The following is a 21,150-nucleotide window of genomic DNA, read 5'->3' on the forward strand; positions in this document are numbered from 1 at the left end:
GTGGAGTGTTTATTCGTTCTATAAGTATATCCTCCTACTTCCTGAATCGTTTCCAAATGTTCATAACCGGAGACACCATCCGCATTGCTGTCCACGGTGTCATCCACGCACACAGCGCCAACCTCAGCGGCATCAATGTCTATCTCAAGCGAAAAGGGATACGATAGCAACCGTTAGCACTGCGAATAAATACATTTAGAAAAACATAGCTCATTCAATATCCTCGCATTACCTTCACGACCGCATAGCTCGTCGCCACATTCAACATCATCCTGGCGCCCTCAGACCCTTCGAGATCCCATCCATAGTACTTTGCGATTCTTTGTACAAATTTATTCCCCTCTTCCATCGCCTGCTCCGGGAACGGGATCTTCACGCCCGTCTCCACAAGGGCGAAATACACAATCGGCAACGGTACTACTGCTGTGATCTCGTGTAGGATCCCGAACGCAATAAGATGGCTTGCGGGCTTGCTCTTGAACTGCTCAGCATATTGCCGGAACTTGCTCAGCTTTTTTGAAGCGGCCGCGACGGATTCTGTGGCTGATGAGGCTGAAGAAGGGGCTGGGGTGGTCGAGTAAAGTCGTCGACTGCGGGATTTGAAAGGCGATACTGTGAACAGGACCTCTGAGGAGGATAGGGTGGTACTGTTGTAGAAGACTTGGCGTGGTCTGCAGCTCGTAGCCCTGGAAAGGACCGGTTGTCTACCTTGGGGTAGCAGCAGCGAAGCAACTTTCAGGCGAAAAAGTGTTGTCATCGTGCCTTTAAATGATCGGATCAGGATGGGCGATGAGGAAGGAAGGGACAAAGACGAATGGGACTTGAATCGGTATATTCCTTGCAGTGAGCACTTTTAAGGCGCGCTGAAATCGCGTACCTAGCGCTGTTTACGGACAAAAGCACACTAGCCATTTTCGACGTGCATTTCAATTCTTTCTGGCTGTTGCTGCCATGGTATGATGTAGATATATGGATAGATAGGTAGATAGGTAGATAGATATATAGATATTATAGAGGAACTATGCTAAGTAGGATGCAGATTGGTCTTGCAAAACAAAATGGAGCAAGGAAAAAATGAATTGCCTCAATGCGAACGAAGTTTCGTCCGCACTGGAGCGGTGTGTGCTTGGTTATGCAGTTGAATCAAAAAAATGAGAAAAATACAAGGAGGATGGGTCCTGGATGAACGCTTGGTGGGATGGATATGGTATCTACGAGAGAACGAAGAATGCTCTCGTCTATTTCGGTGTGTATCTTTGTCGCTTGCCCAGATGCCTGTTGTTCAGTCTTTCTTCCTATAAATTAACGTAGATCCATTTGTCAGCAAAGGCTTCTTTCAAAGGGAGTACGAAACACTGAAGAGAACCCGAGCTCATTTTCGCACATACCTCAAACACCAAGATCTAGAACTGGCATGCCAACTCCGTTGAAGGCAGGTATGCCCGACGTCTGTGAGACCACAGTGATGGGTCTTGTCCTGCAAAGTGAACATTGGATTCCAGCGATCGAAGAGAAAGAGTATCGACAAGAGGAGGAGAGGAGGAGAGGAGAAGAGGGGAGAGAGGGAGGGGGAGAATACAGAGGGCATGGGTTTGTTTGCGTCAGAATAGTGGTTACTCTCGCGACTTGCGTTTCCTCAGCTTCCGTCTATATGAATCCTGATTTTGCCAAGAGACGTGACATCTTTTCCTCATCCGATTCCCTTTGGTTTGCGGCACAAAGTATCAATAGAGTTGAAGAAAGATAAAAAAAAAATAAAAAAAAGAATAAAATAAAAAAGAAAAAAAGAAAAAAAAAAGAAAAAAACAGCAACGATGGAACGATGGAACGAGTAATGCGTTAGAATAGTGACGAACGCGTTTCTTCTCGTGCTTAAGTCTCTCCTTATACCGCTCTTTCTTCTTTTCCTCAGATCAACAAGATAAAACAAAATAGAAGAGAAAAGAAAAGAGAGACGAAAAAAGAGCACTGGAATAGGATAGCAAGGGAGCAATAACAAGCGCTTATTTCCCAGTCATCCAAGTCCTGCATCCACGTCCAAGTCCATGTCCAGCGGTAGGCCCAAAATGATTTTCCAGCGTCCATCGTTCGTCGAGTAAAGATAAATGCTCGCGTTCCTGGCTCTGTCGTCTTCCTGATGTGTGTCCATCCCAAACAATACCCTTCTCCGCGAAACAAACACCTCACTCACCTAGGTTCCAGCGCCAAACTCATGTCATAGAGCTCTGCAACCGACTTTGCATTATCCATTCCGCGGCGAATGAAGGCCTGGATCTCCGGGACCATCGTTAGGCAGTAAGGGACGGCCTGGTACCCCTGAATTTCCCGAATGACCTCTGCTGTGCTGACACGCTTGTAAAAATTAATGTGGTTATCCGTCTTGCGGAGAAAATCCGGATTGCCGTCCTGGATCATGACCAAATCAGTCAGATACAGACCCACGAAGGGCACGCATGGCGGGTTCACAGAGTGCAGTTCGGTGCGGTAATCGGCCCAGTTCTTGGCAGAACTTGTAAGTGCTTGCAGTGTCCCAAGAGAGTTCATTGTCTTGGAAGGAACCAGCTCCCAGGTGCGCTTCAGCCGATGAATGGGTGACTGGGAAAGCGCAGCCGTCGTCGCAGAGAGCAAGTCAAAGTTGTTGAGCTGGCGCAGTTTCTAAGAGGGATACAAAAGATACGAATATCAGCATCCAGATTACAGAACCAGCCTTCACCAGCTAAATGAGAGATAAAGGAGCACTTACTTCAGCAAGAACGACAAGGTACTTGATGACGCCTGCTCGCTTCTTGGGATCCTTCTCGCTCAGGACGACCTCATTGATCCAGTTGGAGAAAAGATTGCTGGTCTCGATCATTTTCTTGATATTCACAGCCTTGCCTGCCAGCTCAGGATCATCACTCGTCCACGCCTTGGCCAGACACTCGATCGGCTTGATTTTATTGTAGTATGTTGCCTCCATGATCGTCAACTGACGCGCAAGCTCCAGCGGATCCAGATCCATGAACCTAATGCGCTTTAGATTGCGAGGCGTGATGGGTTGAGGTGCCTGTGTTGTAAGGTTGAGTACCATCCTGCGGAAGGCCCCGTCTGATGTCTCTCGCTTTTCTACCAACTTGATAAGCTGTAGAGCAGCAAAATTCATGGTGTCACGCACCAGAGTGGATCCCGAAAACTCCTTGATCTTTGGCAAAATCTGTCGGTCCTCTGCTTCGTCCTCAAGGTAATAGTTCTCCAGCCATGACTTGATGATGTTGAAGACGCGTAGGCGAATGGGCGTCAGCTTCCTCTCCTGCCATTGCTCCGTCTCTGGAACGTCCAGACCCGGTGGCGGCGTAACGGTGAAGCGACGGAACAGCAGTGTAAATAGTTGTTCCGTGGTGGCAAACGAGCGATAGGTTAGCAAAAAGGTTGCAACAAAGTTCGAGTCCAGTCCGTCATGGAGTGTCAAGCGCTCCACCAGTGCAGGCAACGTTCCTCCTCGAACGTGGCCCTCCATGTTGAACGAGATGTCGGCTGGTGAATAATCATGCCCGAGAAACCATGGCTGTTCCGCCTGCTTATTGGGCTTCGGTGCAGGCGCATCGTCGCCCAGCATTTTCTTCAACTTTTCACCCCGGGCATCCTGCTTTTGTGGGGTCGCACTAACGCCGGGAGTCAGTGGTACTGGAAGCGAAGGCGACTGTGGACGATCGTAAGGGAGAGTGGATGGAAACGGGTAGCCGTTCGGTTGCGAACGACCTGTGTATTCTGTTCCTGGCGTTGTTGGAGCGGAGATGTTTGAGGCAGACGAGGTGCTCGAGAAGGTGGAGAGCTGTGAGTTGGAGCGATTCCGTGAGTTTTTGGCGGCCTCGCCATCCAGATCCGAGTCCTGCTCCTGAAAGTACATATCGATTTCAGTTTGTCGGTGTAGGACATAAGTATGTTGCGAGACCAGTGTAGAGTTGGAGTCGGCTTTGCCATTGAATCGAGCTGCCCTCTCTGCGTGTTCCCTTTCCATGGAAAGGGTGCGGGCGAATCCTACGAGGTCCTGCGTCGATTTTTCAGCCGTTGATGTCGCCTCAAGCGCCATCTCCAGAACCGTTGTTTGAACCATCGGGTCTGTGGCCAGCTGGATGGCCATGACAAGCGCTGCGACATTGTTGTAGAGAATCTGCTTGGAACTGCGGACGCTGATGAAAATGTGGTCCTCTATCGTAGGGTGTTCGTTCAAGGTCTGGGTATAAAACTCTCCGACGAGGTTCAACAATGAGCCGAGCTGAGAGATAGTTTGGTGGCACTGGTTCACGAGCTGCGACGACTGGGCAGAGTTCAATATGGAGGAGCCCAGGGAAAGACGAGACGAAGGCACAGGCTGTGCAGGATCAAGTGATGAGTCGATGGCCTTTCTCAGTTGCAATGCAAGTACTCCCAAGGCCTTGCTTGAACTCTTGGCATAGTAGTCGAGTTGGTTGACAAGTCCTACGGCGGAGTTGGATGATCTGTATGGATTCTGGTCGCCGGCTTCGCTCGAGATGCGTGACGCATTCGATACCGCGCGGCTCAATCGCTTCGTGGGTTTGCACTCGTACGGACTCTCGGGATCGAGGATGAGCTTGGCATCAACCTCGTGAACGGTGACGCCGGCACTTTGGGCCGTAAAAATGAACTGGTGGACAGCCTGGGCCACATCGTTTGCATCCGCCAGCATCTTCGTAACAGCACCTTCTGCGGGCCAGAAACTAGACGCCATTTTGGCGGAGAGCACCAGCTTCGAGACCGCAGCCATGATTTGCCGATGATGCAACTTCAGTCCCCTATGCATGCGTACCGGTGCAGAGTCCTTGTCGACTGTTCCAGAAGCGTAGAGCATTACCCTGATGGCTTCAACGACCTGAGTTGCCTGAATCTGATAGTATGCCCTATAACCTTTCTCCGCCGAGTGGAGCAAATTCTGGAGGGCCCCTGTGGTGTGATCTGCAAGGGACTCCCACGTGGGCTCCGGGTCAAATGGATTGGAGACGCTTGGAAGAGGAGGCAGGACCGGTGTGGACGCAGCATCATGGGAGGGTGTTGTCCACCCTGAGGGCTTGCGAAGGCCCGTGAGGGCTGCGTCAGGTTCTTGTGATTCAGGCGAGCCCGCTCGAGTCTATGGTTAGGGAGGTTAGTTAGGTACAGGGCAATCTGATGTCAGCAACCTTGATCGTGCGTATAGTCCGAGGAGGACGTTTCTGTACATGTCCCGCATACAGACGGGACGTGAGGAAGCGATGGTACCCGACGGCATACAAACGGCAAAGACATTATTAATGCTTATTACAGCTCCTATCCCTTCCCTTCCTTCCTTGGCCCGCTTATGGATGAGATTATGAGCTCGCAGGCTCAAAAAAAAAAAAGGTGATACAGATAGAGATCGGTGTAGCAAGCAGGCGTGCATGGAGTGCAGAACCCATTAATTATACGATTGGCACCAGTCTGGGCGGGTTGGCATGCATGCATGGTAGATATTGACCCCAAATAAAGCTTTTTTGAAAAAAAATAAAATAGAATAAAGTAAAAGAAATAATAACCTATACATGCATGCAGCCGTAAATAAGGACAGGACCACTATAGAGACACAGCAGCACGCACACATGGCAACCATCCATCGCGACCACAGGCCCAACAATGCGGATTCCGGAGCACAAGCACAAAGAAGGGGAAGAGAAATATGTCCATGGGAAGGAGTCGGCAAGTTGGTCCCCGCCATGCCCGTCATCTTCGCTGTGTTTGTCACCCGTTCAACATACACGCTCAAAAAAGATCTTTTTTTTTCCCAAGCCAAAGGCCGAGGTTATTGTATCTTAAGACCCATACTGCTCTGCTCTGCTCTGCTCTGCTCTCCATCCGGTTGTTCTACGCCGTGCCCAGCCCATCAATACCATATCCATATCAAACACATCCGTCTGTTCAGCAATACCCCTAGAGTAGAGCACTTGAAGAGAAGCGAAAAACAAAAACAAAAAAACCTTCTATTTTTTGAGAGCTTTGTAGAACAACAACAAGACACAACAAAGGCCAGAGAAAAAGACACAGAGATAGGGCTCATACGATCTTCACTCTGGCATGGGTCCCGCACCCAGTTCAAGTCCGACTATGCAAGTCTTCCCGTATTGCTATCCCTGTCGGTTCCTTGACTTGCTCACTCCTCTCACACCACACTTGTGAATCGGTCGCAGTACAAGGAATGGCTGCGTAAGGCTCGCATAAAATACTTTTTCGTTTTAAAAATTACATACCGGAATTGCGGACGTTTGCCAGGAGCTAGGTCGCGTCGAACCGCTTTGACTTTCTGTGTCAGTGGGTTCATGACCAAGTCCAGCATTCGCTCCGGCGGAAGACGCACTGCTCAACATCTTGAAGGCGATGTCATTCGTCGGATTGTTGTAGTCGAGATCTAAAGGCGTCCATCGAACATTAGACCGGATATAATCGCATTAGCAACAAATTCTCTATGCGCTCCACAATCTGTTGCATGATTATAACAACGTACACGAACCATTGCTGTGTCTGGTATTGTTACGATCGATTGCATCCTCCTGCTCCTCGATTGCGATCTCTCTGGATCGGAGGGACGGTGCTGGAATGGACCATGACGAGTCGCCTGTGCGGGTATTGAAGTAAAAGACCTGACCATCGGCTGTGGTCTTGGGTAGCCAGAGATCGTCGCTCGCCTACGGAATATCCAGATAAAACAAATGTAGAAATAAAAATGAGCGATGACAAAGGAACGTGTTCAATATCTTTGGCATTGTGCGACAAAAAAAAAAAGAAAAGAAAAAAGTGATGGAGGGTGCAACATCGAACGAATATCGTGTCGTATGATCAAAAACACCAAGTATGGTATATGGTATTGAAGATCGAAAGGCAAGGCAAGGCAAGGCAGGACAAGGCGAGGCAAGGGGGAGGATGTGATCAGGGATAGAAAGACGATCAGAGCTGGAGACGTAAGGGAATGAACGCAATATAAAAAAAGGTAGAGACGTACAGCTTCATCCTCGCTGGCATCCTCGCTGGCAGAATCGATGTCGTCGTGGGTGATCAGCTCGACGTAGTTGGAGGGGAACCATCCTCGTTCTTCTCTGCAGTAGCCATACCACCAGCCGGACTCGAGCTGGGTGAGGACCTGGATCAGCTCATCCTTCTGGAATGAGAGCGAGGTGTTGTCTTCAGAGTGGAAGGGATAGAGAGCACGAACGACGAGGCATGAGTCCGAGCCTTGGTCCTCTTCGTCGTCGTCCTCCTGCTCTGGTTGTGGTCCTGCTTCGGGGTTGAAGTGTTGGTGCTGCTGTAGTTGGTCGTGGTGGTGGGGTTGAAGGACTTCTGACGATGCTATCCTGTCCTGGTCAGCTGGGTGTGTCGAGTGCTGGTGTGTCTGGTTCTCCTGTTGGTGCTGCTGTTGTGGCTCTGACTGGGGCTGCAGTGGTGTTGGTTGGTCCATGGGGATATTAAAAAATAAAAAGGGCCAAAGAAAGGGCCAGGGGAGGGGGACAGGGGGAGGGGGGTGACGAGCGGGGGAGGGGGGTGACGAGCGGGGGAGGGGGAGGACGAGCGGGGGAGGGGGAGGACGGCGGAGGGGGTGTAAGCGGGAGGGAGAGAGAGAAAGGGACAGTGTGGGATGGAGTGCGAGATAGAGTGAGAGAAGAGGGCCGTTGAGATAATAATTCTTATCGGGAGAGAGATATCACTTATTACTGGTCTGTGTGTCTGATATCTCTTTAGCTGTGTGTTGTAGATAAAATGGGCCAAGGGAACAGCGCGCAACAGTCCAGAGGATGCGAATCAGATGAGGGACGGTTCGGAATGGGGGGATGGAGGGGATGGAGGGGATGGAGGAGGGGTGGAGACAAGACGAGACAAGGCAAAGACAGGACAGGACAAGGAAAAAGACGAAAAAAAAGAGCGCACTCCAGAAGAGGGTTTCATTTGAGGGCGCTGTAGGGCTGATGCGGTGTTGTGTGTGTCCACCGCACATTGAACACATAGACACTGTGCACACACAGCACATTTATGATTTCACGGGTCAACCAACATGTGTCCACATCCTCCCTTTGGCCAACACACTCAACTCTAATAAATAGACGCAGCATGTGTCTGTCCATCTATTAAGGCTGCTGCTGATGCTGCTGATGCTGCTGATGCTGCTGCAGTGTACGGGAGTGCTGTAAACGGATGGAGGTGCCCACGGTGTCCATCCTCGGTAGTCCTATACAGCCCATACAGCCCCAGTGCCAGTCCTGCTGCCTTCTTGTGCTTGGCCCACATGGGAAAATGTCCTAGGAAATGAATGTCCTAGGAGCCTATATACATATATATATATATCCGAACTCCTTAGCTTACTATACCAGCATCCTATGCTGATCTGTCCTTATCGTCCGTCCCTGGTCCCCAGTCTCCAAATACCAGGCGCACGTCCACTACCCCTCCTCCTCTCTTCTTCCTTGACCCTGCAGATCCCGTACAACTACCGTGGTCATGGTCACTCGTGAATACGATACACTATCGCAGTCGACGGCGCTCCTCTTCCCCCCTCTCCGTCCTTAATGCTGACCCTCCTTGTTCCCTTCCTTCCATCTATCTTCCTTCATCTCTTTCGTCTCCCTCCATAGCCATCGACCTGATCCTTCTTCGCCGTCGTCTGCATTCATCCTAGCTGCACGGTTTTTTCGGGACAAACAAGGCCTGCCATACATTTCAGGCTGACCGATCCAGGCACTTCTCCAAGCTTCAAGACAATTGCTTCTATCTTCTCTTCTCCTTCTTCTTTTCCTTCCAGGCCTCTCTTTTCTGTTTATCCCCTGTATCGTACTTCTGTATATCACAGCTGCATTTCCGCTGCATAGCACTCGTTTATTGCCCCCCTAATTGTATTAGGGACCGTCCAACAGCCTTGACCCATTTGCTGCTGCATTAGTATTCACACTAACAGCAGCAGGAGCAGCAGCAAGAGCAAGAGCAGCAACAGCAGTGGGTGCATTAGCGGGTACAGGAGCAGGAGAAGGAGCAGGCGCGATAGCAATCAAAACGACGGCAGGAACAGAAATCTGCCTAGACAACATGCAAGAACCCCTTCAATCTGTGTCAGCCCAAACCACACGCTCCTTCGCAAGCTATATCTGCACTCTGACAAAAACGAGGCGTTCGTCGCAGATGCTCAATCAGACCTCCAGGACAAGTGAGGGCACGTCAGCCTCGGTATCACCACCGAAGCTATTAAAGACAGAGGCAATTCCAACAATTGCAGCACCGACAACGATATCCGGACCCAATGTCGATCTAGGCGCCGCCGTCGCGGTCTCCAAAGATGAGCAAAGCCCAGGAAGGAAAGACGACAGGGATATGGTTCTGCATGCACACGATCTGCAGCTCGGTTTCACATCCAGTCCTACTCCGCTATCCCGGTCTCATCGCGGGTCCGTCTCCTCGCCATGTATCCCCACACCTTCCTTAATTAGTAACTCAGGACTGACGGTTACTCATCCGGCACCATCATCACCGGCACCGCGGCGTACCCTACGATCGAAAAGGTCGGCCAGGGCATTTTTCAGCCGGGCGGCCGGCTTTGGACAACAAGGCAAGACCAGCGATAATTTTCCTGGAGGTGCGCTTTTGAGCGATCCCCACCCATTAAACCCTTTTGAAATCACTATGGCTGCAGCGATTCCTGTCAAGAACAGCATAGCCTCATATCTGGCTAATGAGATCCTTTCGCTCATCTTTCGGCACCTCATGGACCGCAAGAGTATCGTCAACTGCAGTCTGGTTTCGGCACATTGGCACGGTCCTGCGAGAGTTGAGCTAGCCCGGATTACCCAGGATATGCCCTTCAACGGGCAGGGCCTTGTTCATGCTATCAGGTAAAAATAATGCAGACAGCCAAATCAGGAGGGTTGTCCTCGGACCACCCACCGTAGAGGTCCATGTTTTATATGCAGCATGCAGCATGCAGCAATCTTTTTACGCAATAGGCGTAACTCTCGTAAGGGTCAATTGCTTGGTTGCAGAAACCATGTCCATACGCGCTGTCGCTGCCACACAAACTGCATTGAGCTCAGACCAAGATGCACCGTGCCACACAGATACTTTTTGATCGATCTCCTTGTAAATGCTTTCCTACCGAAAAAAAATGCTAATTGTATACTCACTAATCTTCATAGGACGCGGTTCGAGACGGACATGTTCCCGTTCATGTCCATGTCGCTGTTTGATAAGCTGATCTGCAACCTCTCAGAATTATATTATTACTCCAATCCAGAGACCAAGGAGGTCTTTGCACCGGCCTATGCGCCCGATATGCTGTACCATCTCTTCTGGACCTTCCTGTTCATCGATCAAGAGTTCCGTAATCCTAGATCACGGCCTAAAGTCTCCTGTAGTTACTTCGTACGGTTGCTCCAGAGTGAAGGAGGGGGATACCCGCAAGAGTACTTTGACAAAAAAGTGTTGAAGGTGATGATGCTTAAGAATGGTGACTTTCCACCTTGTTCGCGTTCAACAAACAACGGTATAGAATACTCAGTTTTACTTTATGGGTTGCTGTTGCTGTTGTTGTTGTTTTTTGCTAGAATATATACAATGATATCCGTTCGAGACCTTTGCTTCCCGCGCCTCATCTAATCAGAGCTGTGCAGGAAACAGACAGCTCTCACACCAACCAGCCTGCACCCGCCGCAGGGTGGAGGGGCTCCAGCTCAAAGCCCACATTGGATCAGCGTCAGTCCCCGTTCTTGAAGCTGGATGAATCGCTCAGGCGTGTTCGACGGTGGTGGAAGAAAGCGCGCGACGAAGGCGAGCCCTCTCTGGGTTTGTCAGGAGCAGCAACCGTGCAGGACGGTAATGCAGGACAGGGCTATAATTCACTACCCACAAGTCAGCCCATTCCCTTGGACTCCAAGGACTCTGCCAACCCAAGGACGAGTGGCATCAGCCCCCAGCATCATACTTTAGCCCCCAGGGACACTTCGACCCTACAACCTGTGCCGCTGCTATCAACTCCTTCATCATCCACACCCACTCCACAGAACACATCCTGCCAGATAACCCATTTGAGCTCAGTTATCTTCCTCCAGGGAACAGCTTCACAGAATCGCGCCTCATTACGCTCACAGCTCGGGACGGAATCCGAGTTATCGATCCACAAAGACCAGCATGTGCCGAGTCCAATCATGAACCGAGGCTTCACAACTGTGATGCATGGGTGGCATCCCGAGGGCGATGGACTCGACAACGTGATTCGGTTTCCGAAACCGACAAGGTCGAGCACCCTGGGAAGTCAGCATCATATTCTGCAATGCTCTGAGCTCATGCGGGAGATGGATCTGGACTCATGATTGGTGCCTCTTCAAATCTTATGCATACAATTAAAAAGCCCCCATCTACAATATCCAATGTTCTCGAACCAGGAAGTGGTGCATCGGTAATAAGAGCTGTGCCCCGTTGTGATCAAAGGAGATTGGATTTGGGCGCAACACCTAAAAATACGCTGCTTACTCAACGCCACTAATTTTGAAAAAGAAAGGGCTCGGCTCAGGAGAGCCCATCTCGGATAATAGAAAACATAGTTGGAGCGCGCACGCGTTGGGGGATCGACGTGTTTGTTCAAGGGATTAGATGGTCTAGCGAAGGATTCCGTGAGCTGTGTTTATAACGGAGAATAATAACGGGTAGAGACTATAAGGCAGTATATGTATACAGGTAGGAAGATAACCGCTAAGGCCAGACGAGCACTCAGCAAACAAGGGACTCCAACATATCCGATCCGTCCGCAATGAAATACGTCTCGACATCACCTTGCCCTCTCTCGAAATCAAACGCCATAACCAACAGCGGCGCAGGGCTCTCGAACCTCGTATCCTTATCCTCAAAGACCTGTACGACCGATAGATTGCTCAGCGCAATATCAATCTCACTCCATGTTGTCAGGCCCCGGATCCCGTTCAGGAACGCGCCAAAGAACTGGTTCACAAACTCAAAGTTGTACACAAACTTGTTCTCAATCACCGCTGCCTGCCTCAGCTCCTTGGCTTCTAGAACCTTGCTCCCAAACGAATAGATTGAAGTCGTGCACTCGATCAGCCGTCGCTCCGTCGAATCAAACAACGACGTGTTCCCAAACACTCCATTCAGATTGAGGTTCAGATCCAACTTGATCTTGAAGAACAAGAATGTGCACATGGTCTTTTGGTAAAGCTCACACAGCGTCGGGAACTTTTCCTGCGGCATCTGATGGACATTGATGCTACCAAACGACCGCTGTCCCAGATCGCTCGACCGTGCTAACGAGTGCATCTGTGAGATCCCAGGACTCAGGTCCGAGATGTACTCTGTAAAGAGTCCAAATACGCTCGGCCAGAACGGGTACGTGATCTCGGCTGTCAAGTCACTGATACCCGTGTCCTCGCGTGTAAAAAGGTTACTACAGAGGCTTGTGCTAGGAGCAGTAATCTCAGAGGAACCATCTTCCGACCCAGACGACGTCGATGTCGCAGTTGTTGAGCTGCTCTTCCAGTTCACGTCCGCAGACAGGGACACGGCCGAGTCGGGCGTCAACTCTGAGTGCTCACAGATCGGGCGGCTTGTTACGTCGCAAGTCAGTTGATTGGAAAAGTGGTTTGATAAGGCCGTTTCGGACATGATGGACGACATACTTTGCGTATGCCGGTGTTTCTTGGTCGGCGGGCGTCCTTGGGACGGCGTGAGCTGGTGAAGTTGGAATGCAAAGGATGAGATTGAGGCGATTGAGTTGCGTCGCTGACTCAAGGGACCGTGGTCCATGGGAAATACCGGTGATGTAGGCGAGGCCTCTAGGCTCTCAAAGGGGGAGAAGCAGCCAGTCGAGATATCGATCGTCAATTCATCTTCTCCATCTCCGCTATCCATCAGCAGCTTCATGACTGACGGGGGAAAAAAGAAAGAATGTGTATGATTAGATTAACAGTGGAATAAGATAGAGGATAAGAGATATGGTATTCAACGTACAGGCTGCATCACTCTTCCGGGTGTTCTTGAGGACTTGAATATGGGAAGAGACCTGCTTGCGCGTCCGGATCTTGTTAGTGCGCTTGAAAATATAGTCCGCAATGAGCTCGTTTCGTCCACATGGCTTTCCATCGACCAGGACCTTGCGACGACCCAGCTTGGGGATCAGTTCAAGAGCTGTGATGCGCGCATGAAAAAAAAAAAAAAAAAAAAAAAAAAAACCACACCACCGGAATTAATTTTCGGACATTGGGACCAGTGTGTGAAGCATTCAAGACGTGATTGCGTAAAGGATAAAGGTGTGTATGTACCTTCATAAAAGACCTTCTCAACATCCGCAGGCCATACTTCTTCACGATCGTGTTTAGTCAGTTTGTCTTTGGTCAATCTGCGCTTAAAAATCGACTGCGTTCGTTGTGGGCCAGCGGTATTGCTGAGCACATTGGTCGCACAGTGGATAGATGAAACTCGAGGATGTTGCTGCTGTAACTGCAGCAATTCAGCGTTTTGTGGACACGGTTGCTGTTGCCGCTGTGCTTGGGGGATCTGTTGGAACAATTGCTGTTGCTGTTGAAGTTGGGGTTGTTCACCTGGCGGTAGGAGAGAGGGACTAATTGTCGCAAGGTTGTTCAAAATGGTTGGCATGTGCATAGTGACCAGGCCAGCGGAGGGGATATGTCCGTGTTGAATCTGAGAGGTTTGTTGCTTCAGAAATCGCTCGAGGCTAGATCTGCGGAGATCAAGCGAACCAGACTTGTGGTGTTGGTGGTGTGGATGATGGTGGTGTCGGATTAAGGGAGAGGCGAAAGGAGGAGGGGTGTGATGCTGGTGTGTCACTAATGGGGGCTGCTGTGCCTGACGGCTCACACTATGGCGCTTAGTGATCCCTGGTGCTTTGGACGAGATCTTTTTCTCTGTCGCTGGCTGTGGTTTGTGGGAAGCAACTCTTATTGACGCAGCTTCCTGCGTGATCTCTTCGTTAATATCTGTCATCTCCAAGCCCTGAGTAGCAGACGACGCCGGAAGCGGGGTCGACGCTGACAGTAGCGCCGCTGCAAAGTCCATAGGATTCTGACAGTCTGGTTCTGGCTTGATCGGTTCTTGTTGAAATACTGACTTTGATAAAGAGGCAGGGGTTTCTGCGTCTTTGGTTGGGCTGAGTGTATTGGCAGGACTAAGAAGGGCCCTGATTAGCTGCTGGTCGAAAGGGTCCTGGCCGCAACTCATAAGATCCATTGACGAGGGCATTATTTGTGAGGGGGAAGGTGTGTTCAATAGATCTTTGTCGGAGCTGACAATTCCCAGGGGAGACCCGCTTAGCTGCGAGGGTGCCGGAGTCATTATGGAGATGTTAAATGGGTGCTGGTCAAAAGGATGGACTGCAACGCTGTCGATCTCTCCATAGATTGCCGCAAACATGTCGCTAGACATTGAATAGGTCTGTGAGTGTTTGTTGAAAGTATAAAAGAAAAAGAAAAGAAAAGAGAGCAGGGTGGAGAGTGAAGCGAAAGGATGAGCAGGAGAGGATGCTTGATCAAGGAGACAGCTGGGGCAGAAAGGTAAGGTAAGGAGAAAAGAAGGTGAGGAAGGAAAGAAGCGGGTTCCTCGCCTCGTTCACAATCTATAAAAGACGCGGTAAACGGCGTAATGCAAGAGACGCGACGTAAGCTAGATACAAAAGAGCCGAGTGGATGATTGCCCTGCCTGTTTGTGATTCTATCCGCCAACCTGTCCAGATTAAATGAGGGGTGTGAGGGCGTAGAAGGGTAGGAGCAGGAGCAGATGAACAGGAAGACAAAGAAGAGGGGATAGGTGGAAAAGAACCCGCTTTTGAATGAGTGGTTGAGCCGCACAGTACAGGCCGGATAAGAAAAGCACTCCCTCTCTCCCTCCTGGGATTTGTCTAGCGTGCTGCTGCTTCTGCTGCTGTTCAGCTCTTCTAAAAAATAGATATAAGTAATAGCATGTCATCTATCCTCCTTCTTACTGGTATAATATTGACGCCTGGATGTTATTATGAAAAGGGGCGAACCGATCGATTATAGGGAGTATGTGTGTAGCGAAAAGGCCCGAACCAGGGCTTTGAAGCCATATGCAGCGGATGACGAGCAGAGGATCTTTCCTCCCCCTCCTCTTCCAGGTGACGACAACGATGATGCTTGCGAGAGGACTTTGAGGAGGATCAGGGTGCTGATGATGAGGAGTGTGTGGTCTGTTTTATCCAAGCGGAAAAGCTGGACCCGCCCACCTGCAAGGGCCAACAAAAAGGGAGAACACCACCACTGCCACCCACCATCTACCACCCACCATTTGCACCTTCCCTACACATATGGTTGCTTACTATTATGAAGCATAAAGCGTACCAAGTAGGTTTAAAAAAAAAAAAAGAGGGGGATGCAGCAGGAGAGAGAAGGGTTGTGGGCCAGGAGACAACGCCTATTACAAGTAGCATTAGCGCTTTATTCCGCTTTTTGCAGTGGTGCACATAATGAAGGGAACAGCATAAAAATGGCCAAAGGGGTGAAAAGAAGCAGCAGAGTCAGAGTGCAAGGGAGAGAGGGATGGTATACGCTCGCCTATTCGCTTCCTTATTCATTTCTCCTTATTCACTCGTCCATTGCTCCTTCTACATTATCTGGCTACGTTGTGGCGCCTCACCTCGAGGTCAGCTTTCTATCCTCACTTTGAAACACGCGCGTACATCCAGCTATACAGATGCCTCATAAGAATAAGGGTGTGTTTGCACTGTATCACCGAGGTAGTCGTACGAAGGTAAATTGCGGTGCCCCGATCTGCTTACTACCACAGCCATTGAGAGCGTTCTTTTTGGAAAGAAGTAATGGCCCTGCGTAAAACGCGCCTATTTTACTGCCCAGGAGGGGATTGAAGAAGATGGGCTGTAAGACGAAGAAAGACGGGTGATTAGCCACGCTTACAGTGCACAATCGCCAATAAACCCACAGAACCTTTGTTCCGCAACCCACGTTCACGTTCTCTCTCTCACTCCCTCGCCACATCGGAGGAAGGGAACAGCATCTTCAACAGCTGTTGTTTTTATTCTAAATCCGATAGTAACGGGGGATAGCGCAAGGCTAGGGAGGCAGGTGTAGGTTAGAGAGGGTACGGATAACAAGGAGAGTCTAGTCGTAATGCTCCAAAACTTTCTTTTAGGAAAGAAAAAAGAAGAAAAGAAGGGAGTGTGTGAAGGAAAGCAAGGCTCTAAGACCACTCCTTTTCTACGTGGATGGTGGTGTGGTTCAAATCCTTTACCATCTCGTATATGCTTCGATCTCGGAATGCATTGGAATTCTCGCGAAAAATAAAGAAAGGGAGAGAGCATCCATTTTTCTTTGTCCCCCTCCGAGATGGAGTATGGTCTGTCAGTTCGTGCATCGGCCCATGCGCTGACAATATACTGTACGTTCTTGAACGTCTAAAAAAAAAAAAAAAAAAAAACTGCCATCCTTGTCCATTGCGACAATTCATATTTCAATCCGCCCGTCGCTCTTGAGATGTAAGACGTATCATTCATTTAGGATATGTTCTTTTTTCTTTTACCAACCAGAAATGAAGCGCGTCTTGTTCCTAAAGCCAACGGTCCGCATGAAATGTAAAGGTATTGTGCTACTCTTGATTGACATCGAAACTGAATACCACCCTCGATCTTGTCTTATTGCACCCTCTGCCGTTGATGACTCGTTGTTGGTATGTCCTCGAGGAGGAGGGGGGATCCTAGGCCCTTATTCCAACCCTAAAGAATGCCAAAGAAATGGAGGGGTAGAAACGGTGCCATGAAAGAAGAGATGCTGTAATGCCATTTATTTGCGTGATAAAAAAAATAATTTGCAATTTCGTAATAGATGTATGGGCGTTCTGTAATGCGTCAGAGAGGAATGACACGAAAAATTCATTCGAGCCCTATCTTCCCTTCACTTCTCCTCATTAAAACCCATCCGCATTCAGCGCTGGGAAAATATTGATGGCCTACTCCTCATCGACTGCATCCTCGACCATTGGTCTGCGCTTAGTGATTTTTTCTGCCGTCTCCTCGCTGATGACCTGTGTCTGGACCACCTCCTGAGCCTCTTCGCCAGTGATTTGTTGGTTTTCACCCTTGGCCTGCCTTGGTTCCTCAGATTCATGCCAGCCCCATAGAGGGATGAACGAGTCCACAAAGCCAACGTCCTCGAACAGGTTGGGGAAGATCCAGATGCCAGGCTTGAGTACCGCCCAGGTAATCATGAACAAGATCAATCGCACAATCGCCATGGCGAAGAACAGACCCAACAGAATTAACACACCGATAGACAGATACCAGACACCAAGGCGCAGAGGTACTGGCCAAAGTGGGAACATGACTCCGGCAAGAACGATCAGCAGCAAGCCTCCTGCCATTAAATGTGTCCGAAGCTGGGAGCCCTCGTACCGCCAGACAAAGACACTGTCCTCACTAAAGGACTGGTATTGGACCAACTGCAGCATGTTCCTGGGCATATCAGGGTCGGAGGGGCGCTCGACTTTGAGGAAGAACTGGTGTGGGATCATAGATCCAAGAAGTTGTGCTGCCGATTCCCTTGTCAACTCGCCCAATTCCTTGCCTACTGCGGTTTGACGGAACTCTGACTTGAGCAGGGCGTTGACAGCACCCTTTCCTGTGGGGGAAAAAGAGATTGAGAGATAAAAGGTGCATGGGTGTTAGAACTCCAAAGGTGATCCGGGCAACCGAAACATGAAGAAAGATATGGGATGAATAAAACGCAGCTCTCTGTGAGATGTATATACCTCTGAAATAGGTCACTCGCGACTCGTTGAAAACGCCATCCCTCTTCTTAAGACCAGACTGTGGGCTAAGGAGGTAGTCGGCGACCTGGCAGAGGTTCTTTGGGCGCTCGGGGGGTCCGTTGGCTTCCATGGTGTACGATGGTGATGTTGCTCCGATTGATGAGTTGCTGTGCTGAGTGTTGCGATCCTGTGTATAGTCTCCGCTGCAAGAGTGTCTATGTCGGTGTCGGTGTCGGTGTCGGTGTCGGGAGGAGAGGGGTGGATGAGAATGAAGATGAGGATGGAGAGATGATGAAGAGCAGCGCGTGCTTGTTGCCTCCCCCTTGTGCGGCGATCAGGATCTCCCCAGGAGCCTGCAGTTAGAGGGAGCCAATCAGAGTGCGCCATTCCATCTCCCTTTTTTGGACGCACTCTTATGGTGTCATGGTGTCTGAAACAAATCGCGCGAATGGTGGATAGAAACCTTTTCTACATTAGCATGGTTAGCATAGTTACTCTATGAGACGTTTATTTGTCGCCTAGTAGACCTCACGCGAAAACGACTTCGAGGGCCGGAATGCAGCTTCAAATCCACCGCGCTCTTTGCTGCGGCCGTCGCGGTGGCCTCGGCGATTGGCGCCGTTTCCACTGTTCCTCTGTCCCCGGTATCCGTCGCTTCCCTCGTCCTTCCCGAGTTCGCGCCAACTCGACCCTGGCTCCTCTTCTTTGGTCGAGCTTACCGAAGGAGGGCGCTGCACTCTCCTATTCCTGCTAGCCTCCTTATCCTCCGTCTCCCTTTTTGCCTTCTCTTCATCGTACCTGGCCAGGGTTTGAACAAGGCGTGTGTGAAGATCCCTGGCAGTCTGCAGCTCCTTCTCGAGCTCTTCCTCGCCTAATTGCCATCGCTCGTCTCGATCTGTGCTTGACGTTGTCGCCTTGTTCGAATTGGTTGCCTTCAGTGCGCCAGTGTAGATCTTGACTGCCAATTCCGCCACATCTGCATTCGCCCGAGGATACCGAGTATTCCGTACAACATTGGTCCAGCGCGTCTCCTGAAGGATCTGTACTGCCTCAGGAATGTGCTTAGTCTTGACAGCGCACTTCAAAGTCGAAGCTAACGTCCAGGCATCCTGGTGATCAACAAGAGGATTCACTGGCCGGCGATAATTTGTGTCTATGCTCTTATTCTGTCTAATCTGATTCCTCATTTCCGTGTACATCTCTAGCGTCTTGTCCCAGCTCCTGATCTTAAGTGCTGCGTCGAGGCCTTGCTTGAAGGTTGCTGGGGTGTGCTGAAGGCCGAATATGTTGATTTCGTCCCACTTTTGTATTGCCTTTTTGTATTCCTTCGTACTGATATGGAGATGCATCAATGAGGCCAGAAGCTGAGAATCGGGTCTGAAGTCAGGGTAGTTCGTGCGGATGAGCTCCATGATGTCTTCTGCCTTGCGATACTCCTTGAGTTTCGCGCTGATGGAAACAAGTAGTTCAACTGTCCTAGGCTGAATGGTGTCCCCTCTCAAGATAGTTCCAAGGCCGAGTGCTTTTCCAGGCGAGATGGTACGGTCCGTAGCAGATGTCCGATCCGATCCCGCCGATCCAGATGATGTGAGACTCAGACCATACAATGATTCCACAAGGCGATACCCTCTCTTGATAAACGACGAGCTCCTGGCTTGTCTGCAGGCCAACAGGACGGCGTCCACCAAAGCCTGGTCTATCTCGATTTCATCCGGACGTCTTGTCTTGGCTTCCAAACAATCCTCCCAGATCTTCCATGCCATCTCAAAGCCCTTGTCGCCACCCATGCGCGCAAACGAATTGATGAGGATGCTGAATGTAACGACATCAGGAGCGCTGGGTCCTGATTTGGGCATACCTTCATAGACTTCCTGCAGAGATTCATAATCCGGTTTGTATGCGCAGACCTTGAGTAGCGCATTGGTATGGGTTGCCGTCGGAAGTGTGTCTTCGCTGTCCTGCATCTGTTGATAGAGGGCTTTTGCTCTAGAGACACTGTTAGGAGACGACGTGTTGATGGCAAGCGCATTGAGCAGAATGGTATATGTCCGATCGCTAGGCTCAAACCCTCTCTTCTTCATCTACAGGAGACAAAGAATAATAAAAATGAGTGCTCTGAATCTTTGATCCTGTTATTGAACATCTCTCTCACTGGTTTCACTACACTTACATCGCTCAGAAGCTGCCAAGACTGATTGGTTTTCCCCAGCTTAGAAGACTCTTGGATAAGGTGATTCCATACGATTTCATTCTGGCGGCTCTTTGGGGCCTCGAGGACGAGGGTGATGGCATCATCCAACTTGCCATTCTTTGCGAACTTTACGACCTTTTCCGAAAGCAGATACGGATCCTTGGGTATGGTGATCTTTTTACTGAGAGACTTCTTTTCGAGAGAGTATGATGCTGGCGAGCTGGTTGAGAAGGCATTCGTGGCCCATGTTCTGTTCCTGAAAGGCAGCGTGGACGAAAGTGGCCTGCAATGTCCTGAACCAAGGATTGTCCTCGATAGGCTGCTCCGAGCAGATAGCCCAGGGATCCTGAGTAGAGTCGACATGGATTGTAACGAAAGTGTGCTAGTGTTCCTCTTGCGTCCTCTTCTGTGCTTGCTTCTTGTTTCCTTGAATAGTAGATCGTTGTATCGAGGAGGTGAGGATCGGTGCGGTATTTTTTTGGGGGGGGGGGATGTTTACGCTGCAGGACAATGAGCAGTGTGACTGCAGGAATTTGTTCATTCAGTTGCCATATACGAACTGGGGTGCTGTGACATCAGTTGTGTAAATTGGGCGTTTGTGCCGTTGCGTCGGATCCATTCGCTATCTTCGGCCCAGTTCGCTTCCTTCCCGTCGAACCCTCCTTCACCTCCCTACCCTCGCCCCCTTATCTCTCACTCTCTTCCCTGACAGGACCCCTCCGATCGCTCAGGGATCGTCTTCCTGTCGCATCACTGCTCATTCCTTGCTCATGATCCTTCAGGGCCCATGCGCACGCGCCAGTCGCGCGCCGCTGCGGAAGCTGGTCTCGGCCCTGGCGTCCACGTCCACGGCCCCAATCAGGAACGCCACCGTATCAATGGTGCGTGAGATCCATTGCCGCCAATCTTCGTCGCTACTAAGCGCACCAGTCGCCGGTGAACTTAGCAACCTTTCCCTATTTCAATCGGCCTCGATCCGCTTCCATCGCATGCAGCAGGTACATCTTGTTTCACCTGGTTTTGTCGCCGTGCTCTTGGATCATACTTCAGGCAATTAGCAGTGAAAGCAGTATCTGAATGCGGTGTGACCAATATGATAGACCGGGCGACCATCTGCGTGCGGGAACTCCCTTGTCAGCAACCATACACAAAGACGATCGTTCACTCGACCCTCTGCACCACGG

The 21,150-nt window shown here is 50.2% G+C and overlaps 6 protein-coding genes across 6 annotated transcripts; 1 reads left to right on the plus strand and 5 right to left on the minus strand.

Annotated features, from left to right (window-relative positions):
• Window positions 1–85: 85 nt before the first annotated feature.
• On the minus strand, window positions 86–502 carry BC939DRAFT_381848 (uncharacterized protein; the record flags this gene model as incomplete). Its single annotated transcript, XM_051551764.1, has 2 exons — window positions 86–139; window positions 233–502. Coding segments are annotated over 2 exons (324 nt in total), but the record flags the coding sequence as incomplete, so codon positions are not given.
• A 404-nt stretch (window positions 503–906) lies between these two features.
• On the minus strand, window positions 907–7,532 carry BC939DRAFT_442277 (ras guanine nucleotide exchange factor domain-containing protein). Its single transcript, XM_051554360.1, has 7 exons — window positions 7,004–7,532; window positions 6,515–6,689; window positions 6,255–6,412; window positions 2,744–5,125; window positions 2,192–2,655; window positions 1,389–1,477; window positions 907–1,295 (listed from the first exon to the last, which is right to left on the minus strand). Exons 1-6 carry the CDS (start codon window positions 7,454–7,456, stop codon window positions 1,390–1,392), a joined length of 3,720 nt encoding a protein of 1,239 aa, XP_051415273.1. The 5' UTR covers window positions 7,457–7,532; the 3' UTR covers window positions 907–1,295; window position 1,389.
• A 1,363-nt stretch (window positions 7,533–8,895) lies between these two features.
• Window positions 8,896–11,544, plus strand: BC939DRAFT_38154 (uncharacterized protein). The gene is made up of 4 exons (XM_051551760.1): window positions 8,896–9,589; window positions 9,674–9,872; window positions 10,173–10,464; window positions 10,581–11,544. Exons 1-4 carry the CDS (start codon window positions 9,073–9,075, stop codon window positions 11,343–11,345), a joined length of 1,773 nt encoding a protein of 590 aa, XP_051415274.1. The 5' UTR covers window positions 8,896–9,072; the 3' UTR covers window positions 11,346–11,544.
• A 198-nt stretch (window positions 11,545–11,742) lies between these two features.
• On the minus strand, window positions 11,743–14,334 carry BC939DRAFT_474447 (TEA/ATTS domain family-domain-containing protein; the record flags this gene model as incomplete). Its single annotated transcript, XM_051558421.1, has 3 exons — window positions 11,743–12,908; window positions 12,994–13,170; window positions 13,305–14,334. 3 exons carry the CDS (start codon window positions 14,332–14,334, stop codon window positions 11,743–11,745), a joined length of 2,373 nt encoding a protein of 790 aa, XP_051415275.1.
• Window positions 14,335–16,797: 2,463 nt separating this feature from the next.
• On the minus strand, window positions 16,798–18,124 carry BC939DRAFT_442293 (translocation protein Sec62-domain-containing protein). The gene is made up of 2 exons (XM_051554361.1): window positions 17,776–18,124; window positions 16,798–17,645 (listed from the first exon to the last, which is right to left on the minus strand). The coding sequence occupies exons 1-2, from the start codon at window positions 17,903–17,905 to the stop codon at window positions 16,978–16,980; spliced, it is 798 nt and encodes a 265-aa protein (XP_051415276.1). The 5' UTR covers window positions 17,906–18,124; the 3' UTR covers window positions 16,798–16,977.
• A 130-nt stretch (window positions 18,125–18,254) lies between these two features.
• BC939DRAFT_526374 (uncharacterized protein) lies at window positions 18,255–20,455 on the minus strand. The gene is made up of 2 exons (XM_051561361.1): window positions 19,946–20,455; window positions 18,255–19,856 (listed from the first exon to the last, which is right to left on the minus strand). Exons 1-2 carry the CDS (start codon window positions 20,327–20,329, stop codon window positions 18,294–18,296), a joined length of 1,947 nt encoding a protein of 648 aa, XP_051415277.1. The 5' UTR covers window positions 20,330–20,455; the 3' UTR covers window positions 18,255–18,293.
• Between the last annotated feature and the right edge of the window lie 695 nt (window positions 20,456–21,150).

This window comes from Gamsiella multidivaricata, assembly GCF_025024155.1.
Source record: "Gamsiella multidivaricata strain RSA 2152 chromosome Unknown BC939scaffold_12, whole genome shotgun sequence".
NCBI classification, from domain to species: Eukaryota; Fungi; Mortierellomycota; class Mortierellomycetes; order Mortierellales; family Mortierellaceae; genus Gamsiella; species Gamsiella multidivaricata.